General features: G+C 41.9%; 1 protein-coding gene across 1 annotated transcript in view; it reads left to right on the top strand.

Moving 5' to 3' along the window:
- The first annotated feature begins 810 nt into the window (after positions 1-810).
- FDX1 (ferredoxin 1) overlaps positions 811-8,100 on the top strand; it is a 40,245-nt gene continuing 32,955 nt past the window's right edge. Inside the window, exons 1-2 of the mRNA XM_019653694.1 lie at positions 811-1,034; positions 5,063-5,187. Coding sequence (XP_019509239.1) covers positions 826-1,034; positions 5,063-5,187 — 334 coding nt within the window. The 5' untranslated portion in view covers positions 811-825. The remainder of the gene's footprint in view (positions 1,035-5,062; positions 5,188-8,100) is intronic.

Below are 8,100 nucleotides of genomic sequence, written 5' to 3' on the forward strand. Positions count from 1 at the left end.
CAGGCCCAGGAAGTAATCGATCACTGTTTGTGACGCACTATGCCTGTTGTGCTTTATGCGTGTTAGTTTGTCTAACCCTCAGAATGGCCCTGAGAGATAGAACATCTTATCCGTGAAAGTGTTATGGAAACTCTGATCCTCTAAGAAAATAACTGAACCAAGGTCTCAAAGCTCAAAAGTGGTAGACCTTGGATTTGAAGATTGCTAATTTCTAACCTCAAAGCCATGCTCTTTCCACCACAACATATTAACCATGATAAAGTGCATTTTAAAATTCACCTTCCTGGTTTTTGTAAAAGTCTTTTTAAAATCTCAGTACTCAAGAGATATTTATTTGCCTTCTCCCCCCCCCCCTTTTTTTTTTGATGAGGAGGAGGAAGAAGGAAGGGCGAACAGAAGAAAATAGCTTTGGTAACTGGGAGTTGTTTTACTGTATCTTTCCGTTAGACGTTCAGCTAGCTTTTAAGATATATTATTCCTTCGAGACAACTCTAAACGCAAAGAACTAAGTTTAACAAAACCTGGTCAGTAGGTGACAAAAGAAAACGTTTAGCTCCTCCCTTAAGAAACCCCGCCCGGGAGGCGTGGGAACTGACAGGGGAGGGGCTGCGCTTGCAGCGCTAAGGGATTTATAGGCCACTGGGAAAACGGACGGAGCCCTCGGCGCGCCGCACGGAGCAGGAAGTCTCCGGACCTCAGTCCGCCGTGACCCTTGCCGCGGCCCGCGGGCGTTAGGCGCCGCAGCGGTCCGCCCGCACTCGGGAGCCTCTCGCGGCCGCTGCTGAGCGGCCTGCGTCGCATCCGGTAGTTACCAGACTACGGGCTATGGCCGCCGCAGGGGGCGCCCGGCTGCTAAGCGCCTCCTCTGTGGCCCTCGGCGGCGCGGCCCGTCGGTGGCTGTTTCTCGCCGGAGCCTGCGCGAGAGCCCGCGGCCTCTCGGGAACCCGGGGCCCGGGCGGGAGCGCTGAGCCGGGCCTGGCCGGCGGCGCGGCGGCGATCCGGACGCTGAGTGTGTCAGCACCGGCGCGGAGCGGGTGAGGCGCGGGCCGGCGCCCGTGTGGTAGGGGTCCCACATCCAGGGGGCCATCCCCCGCCCGGGGTCGGCTGCCATCCCTGGGCCTGGTTTGTCGCTCCGCTGGCTTTTCTCGGACGCCTGCATGTTGGGCCAGAACCGCCCGCCTCGCTTCTCCGCTGCGCTCCTCGCAGCCCTGTCTTGTCGCTGTCTCCTTACTGTCGAGCCTCAGTTTCCTTTCCGAATCACCGACGCCTGGCGCGCAACGGGGACTCGGGACCCCCGATCTCACTTTCCGAGGACATCTTGTGCCCTCATGAAAGCCGGCGCGTTGCTGCCACTGGTTTCCCCCGTGGTTTGGCTTGCAGCTAACCTTTGCTCTGCCTGGAACCTGCGGTGACCTTCATAAAATGCACCCCTTTGAGGTCCCCGCCAGCGGTTTTTTACAGGGCCTTTCTCCAGCTATGTTTAGGCCATTGTTTCCAGTTCTTTGTCAGGGGAATATGTCCTTTTAGAATACACCCACTCTATGCCCCATGCTTCCCTGTGTGCTGTCTAATAGTTGATGAAAGAGTTAAAAGCCCAGGGTTGGAGTGGCAAGGCAGGGTTTTATACTGGGCTTTGGCACTTAACTAACTTCTCTCACTTCCTCAATCTCTATAATAAACCCGGGTTTCTCCATTTGTAAATGGAGGAAAACAATAGTAGAGGCCTCACAGGATTATTGGAAGAATAAATGAGAGCACACAGGTAGTACAGGTAGACTAGTGCCTGGAAGATAGCAGGGCTCGGTAGCTGTCACCTGTTAGCAGCCGCAGCTTCTTCGGCTCACGGTGTTGTTTTGTATTAAATGTTGAAAGGGATATGAAAGAATTTCCCCCCAAATACACTGAAGTTTTGTATTTTTCTGCATACTTGTTTTTCAAAGACAACCCTCCTTAGATATAATAGAGGTAAAATGTACTCATCATTTCACAGTATAGCAACATGATGGAGCCCTATATAATGCAGATCTCTGAACTGCGTTTTGACCCCATGCTGGCATGTAGTAGGAAGCAAGAACTGGAGAGAGAAACTGTTGGATTTGTATTCTGCCTTCTCTACTTCTTGGTGAGGTCCCTGAAAACAGGGTGTAGACTTACTCATCTTTTCCTCTTAATCTTATTATATAGTGAATGCTCAATAAATTTGTTGCATTAACTGTGAAGGGAATAATGGAGAAGGCAAGCCAGATTTATTTGTCCCTATTTTCCCTACACTTCCTTGCTTTTGACATCCCTACGTGGATGCCTTGTTTTCTACAACAGATGCTTTCTTGAAAAATTGTGTATAAATTGGGACATGTATTGAACATACTTGTGTAACTAGTATTTAAAGAAACATAAATAATTGCCTTTGTAAATGGGAATTATCTTCCCCAAACTTATTGTTTAGATTTGGGCGTTATCAAGTTGTCTTAAAGGGAAGCACATTTGTTTTATTCTCTTATAATCCTGCTTTCCTCCTCATTGGCACAGTTTCTATTGATGGCCTTGTGCTTCTTATTAGTCTTTGGAGCTACAACTAGATTTTTCAGCTCTTATTATCTGAAATTTATGCTGTGTAATATGACACCTCTAACCACATGATTATTTAAGTTTTCAAATAAAATTAAAGAATCAGTTTAACTGGCTATATTTCAAGGACTCAGTAGCCAGTAGCTATTGTATCAGACATCGCAGGTATAGAATGCACAAAGGTTGATTGGACAGAGCAGTCTACAAGCTGTAGTTCTGACTTTATTTTATATTAAATATTTTATAGGGGAACTGAGGGAGGGGAACAAACAGTTGGGGAATTGGGGGAGGGGAACAGACAAGTTGCTGTCCTTTTGTTCCTCAGTCTAGTTGTGGAGGATGTCGCTTCACTGGCCCATGTTGGTTTTATCATTGCGCTCTTCCCAGGTGAGGCAGATCGGTCGCCAGCCATTGGACGGCCGCTCATGGCGGCTCTTGGCAGCTCACTGTGGCTGCTGGCTGCTCACACTGGATGCCAGCCACTCATGGTAGCTCACGGCATCCCACTGCAGCAGGGACTGCATCCTACACCTTTGCTGGCAACTGCCAGCAGCCCAGCTGCATTGTCAAGCTGTTGTTCACCATCTTAGCTGTAGAGGGCGCAGTGTCACTGGCCTGCATGTGGTATCCGAACCGGGGCCCTGCTGCTCAGAGCTGGCGTCCCAAGCCAACTCTTAATGATCCGCGTCACTGGGCTGGCTTTCTATTTTTGTAGCTTTATCTAATCAGGTTTTTGTTGATGTCAAATTTCTGGAGTGCTCTGCTGGGTTCATACCCATATTTCCACCTGGCTTCTGGACATTCTCATTTGTTTTTTCTATTATTAAATTAAAACAGGTCTAAACTCTAATTCATTTCCGTCTTCCCCAAAGCTCCTTCTCCTCGTCTGTTAACACTATGTTAAACTATACCCCCTAATCGCCTAAGCTGGAAATTTTGCCATTATTTCTTCACTGTCTCTCAATCCACCTTATATTGATGGTCACCAAAACCTTTTAATTCTACCTCCTGAGTATCTCGGAAGTCAATATTTCCTATATCCTTGCTTAGTTTATGCTCTTTTAATAACTTACAAAGTGGTCTCGTTGCCTTCAGAGTATCTTCATTCTCAGCCATTTTACCTTGAAAATCATGAAAAATATTCACAATACTTGTTTTTAAAGTTTTCTTGGTATGAAAAGAAGTTAGAGAGCGCAGGCCTTTTTGAGGACTTTTCACACACTTGATAATTTTTAATTATGGAATTCTTTTTCAGTGTTGAAATATTAAGGAGGCCATTATCTGATAGGAGCTTCAGTTGCCTTGTTTGTGAAATGAGATTTAGATTTGATAACTTGCAAGATATTTATAGCTCTAGAATTATTTAATTCTAGGTTTACTTATATTAACAAAAATTTGTTTAATGGGCTATTACCATCTATTGGCAGTAGTGGAAATTACTACTAATTATTTTAAGCTGAAGTACATCTTTTCTATTGTGAGGTAAAAATTAAAATGACCAATGGTGGAGAGTAAGGACCTAGTTGCTAGTATAATTTCTTTCCCCAAATTTTGGTGTGATGTTTATGAGAAGGGAAAGAAATTTAAGTCAGCTAGCTGATAGATAATACAATATCCTATAGTAAAACGCATATGGAGGTATTCATTTTCCCACAGATTCAAACAAATGAACAAATAACCATTTCTAGTCCCTTTGATTTTTGAGTACACAGTGCAGACCAAAATAAGATGTTCAAACACTCAGAAAACTATCAAAGTGCTACCTGTCAGCAATAGTACTTAGCAGATATCTGCCCAATTGCCTTATTGATTGCAGAATGATTTGCTTTCTAAAGCTCACCATAAATGTAATCTAGTCTTGTAGGAACTCATTCATAGAGACTTGTTTTTCAGAGCTGTATGAGAGCAAAATAGACTTCATGGATGATAATGATTGTTGAATGTTTTCACGTGACTGAAACCTATGACCATGACTATTAGGGAGACACATGATGCATAGGGAAACACATGGTCTTGATAGTGATGTAGTTATAATTTCTTTTTTTAAATTATAAGTTTATTTTTCAGTTACAGTTGACATTCAATATTATATTAGTTTCTGGTATACAGCACAGGGGTTAGACATTTATATAACTTATGCAGTGATCCCCCTGATAAGTCTAGTACCTACCTGGCATTATACATAGTTATTATAATATTATTTACTATATTCCCAAAGTTGTACTTTACATCCCTGAGTTACCTCTAAGGTGGTAGACATCTCTTGGTAGGTGGGCAGATAGACATACCCTTGGTTTTGTGGGTTCTTCCCAAATGAACTTCGGAAAAAGAAAATACTATAAGAGAACATATTTGTACATGTGTGCACATACACACACACACACACATACACACACATCATACTATTTCTTTGACCTTTTATGTTCTTAGAGCAATTATTTTAAAGTATCTTTTGAAGTTACTGAAAATAATAAAGGACTGCTTCCTTTTTCAGCTCAGAAGATAAAATAACAGTCCACTTTTTAAACCGTGATGGTGAAGTATTAACAACCAAAGGAAAAGTCGGTGACTCTCTGCTAGATGTTGTGATTGAAAATAATCTAGATATTGATGGTTTTGGTGAGTATGGAAGATTCCTTAAGATTTATAAGTGAAAATATTGAATAGGTTTGAACTCTGTTTTTTTGAGGAATTTTAACCTATAGCATATTAAGTAAAATATTAAAATTCAGGATGTATTAGTATTGTATTCTCATTTAAAAAGAATAAGAGTAACACTGTTTCTATTCTTTGTACATTTAATTAGCTATGTGCTCCCAAATCTACTGTTGCCTCATTACCTTACCTGTGTGATGCAAAGCCAGGATTAGCAAGGGGAGTTGAAAGATAACAGGTTAGAGATAATGTCCTATCACGAGGGGTAGTTAAATAGTTTAACTTAGTCTTGAATGTTAGCTCACCTTCCTGAGAAGGGTAATTTATCTACCTCTTATTAAAGAAGGAAGTGGTTTTTTTTGTTGGTTTGTTTTTGTTGTTTTTTTAAAGATTTTTTTTATTGGGGAAGGGAACATTGTGTTTTTCCAGGACCCCTCAGCTCCAAGTCAAGTTGTTGTCCTTTAGTCTTAGTTGTGAGGGCACAGCTCAGCTCCAAATTCAGTCGCTGCTTTCAATCTAGTTGCAGGGATGCGCAACCCACCATCCCATGCGGGAATTGAACTGGCAGTCTTGTTAAGAGCACACGCTCTCACCAGCTGATCCACCTGACCGGGCCAGAGAATGAAGTGTTCTTTTGAGAAAGTTTTTATTTCTAGACTTCTGACCGTATTCCTTAACTACTTACACAAAGCCCATGTCCCGGATGCTGCTATATTATACAGCTCAAGCTGTATATCACTTGTTAATTTTGCTCAAGCACTTTCTCTGTCTAGAGTGAAGATTCTTGAAGAGGGTTCCCTTGACCATTAGCATCATTGTCACTTGGGAAATGCAGATTCTCAGGCCACACTCCAGATTTCATGAATTGAAAAATCTGGGATAGAGCCCAACAATGTGTGTTTTTACAAGCCCTTCATGTGATTTTGATGCATGTTAAAGTTTGTGAACCATTGGTCTGGAATAAGGTCCAAGGAGCATATCTGACTATGCTTCTTTCAAGGCACAGTTCACATTGTACGTTTAAGAACCGTTTCTACATCAGATTTATTTCTTTTTTCATTTCCCCATGATATATGTAATAAACCTCTCTATGTTAATGCTTATTACAATTTTCCTTTTTAGAGAGCATGCCCCTCTCCCTTATTAGATTTTGAGCTCTTAGAAGACTGTTATCACTCAGGTAATTTCACAGAGTATGCTTTGTCCAGACTTGGCACTCAGTATATTTGCTGAATATCTAAATCTAATACTTGTTTTGTCAGTTTTAGGATGAATTGTAATAACTACCAGTTGAGTACATACTACATTCCAGCATGTGTTATCTGTGATTGGTGACGACTCTAAGAGTTAGATTTTTTTTTTTTAAGATTTTTAATTGGGGAAATGGGGGAGGGAACAGGATTGGGGAATCAGGGAAGGGGAGCAGACAAGTTGCTTTCGGTCTAGTTGTGGAGGACGTCGCTTCACTGGCCCATGTTGATATTGTGATCATTGCGCTCTTCCTGGCTGAGGCAGATCAGTCGCCAGCCGTTGGACGGCTGCTCATGGCAGCTCACCCCGGCTGCCGGCCGCTCTCGCTGGCTGCTGGCAACTCACGGTAGCTCACGGCAGCCCACTGCAGACTCACTGCAGCCTATGCCGTCACTGGTGACTCATGGAAGCCCAGCTCCAGGTTGAGCTGTTGTTCACCATCTTAGCTGTAGAGGGTGCAGCGTCACTGGCTCGCATGTGGGATCCGAACTGGGGCCCTGCTGCTCAGAGCTCGTGCTCCCAAGCCAAGTCATAACCAGTGAGCCACTCAGCTGGCCCGATTTTTTTTTTTTTAAAACCTCCATTTTATAGATGAAGAAACTAAGGTTCAGAGATGCGTTTTTTTCTGGGTCATACATGTAGCTTCTTTCAAGGCACAGTTCACATTGCACTTTTAAGATTCAAGCCTAAGGCTCTCTAACTTTTAAACCTCTGCTTTTTCCTTCAGCCATTTTCTCTAAGAAACATCTTTCCTGTGTGAACTGTTATAGGAATTAGGTGATGAAATAGTACTCTATCGATATAATACTAGTTTTAAGGAGTTTTTAGTCTAATGAAGTGGTTCTTGTCTGGGATTGAGTTAGAATCTGCAGAATTTGTAAAAGTGTAGACGTCACCTGTGTTCCACCCTAGAGAGTGCAGCAAGAGAAGGGAGTTTTGCAGGTATATTTTTAAAATGTTCCACATAATTCAGATTTAGACCATGGTTAAGAATGACTTACTTAGTGAAGGAACTCACTGATAATTTATATACAATACTTATTTTGTAAAATTTATATATGAATTCATATTTAAGTACACTTTTAACTAAACTTAATTTCTCTGAATTATTCCTCCACAAATGAAAAGTAGTACATAGCACAGTAATGGAAAATAGACTGAAATATCAAACATTATGGTTTATAAACCAACAGTATCACTAGCCATGAGACCTGGAGCAAGCTATTTTAATGTCTTTATGCCTGTTTCTTCTTCTGTAAAATAGGATTATAATAGTTCTAAACTCATGGGTTTTTAAAGATTAGATGGAATATTGAAGTACTTAGCACAGTGCCTACCTTGTTGAGAATAGTAGGATTTGTGGCATTTTAACTTGACCTACTGTCATTCTCCTCCCCCAGTTCCAAAAGCCTTTTAAAAAAACCCGCGGCCTCAGAGCTATAGTAGCTGTGAAAGACAAGTACTTAAAATAAACATTAGCTATTATTGTTAACATAGTTATTAATACAGGTTCACTGTTAATTGTAATAAATTTTAAAAATACATTAAAAAGACGTCCCATAATCTCATCACACAGAGATAATCACTAAAATAATCTTTTTTCCCCCCTAGTATACCAGAAAAAGA

Source organism: Hipposideros armiger, unplaced genomic scaffold, assembly GCF_001890085.2.
Source record: "Hipposideros armiger isolate ML-2016 unplaced genomic scaffold, ASM189008v1 scaffold_204, whole genome shotgun sequence".
Classification (NCBI taxonomy): domain Eukaryota; kingdom Metazoa; phylum Chordata; class Mammalia; order Chiroptera; family Hipposideridae; genus Hipposideros; species Hipposideros armiger.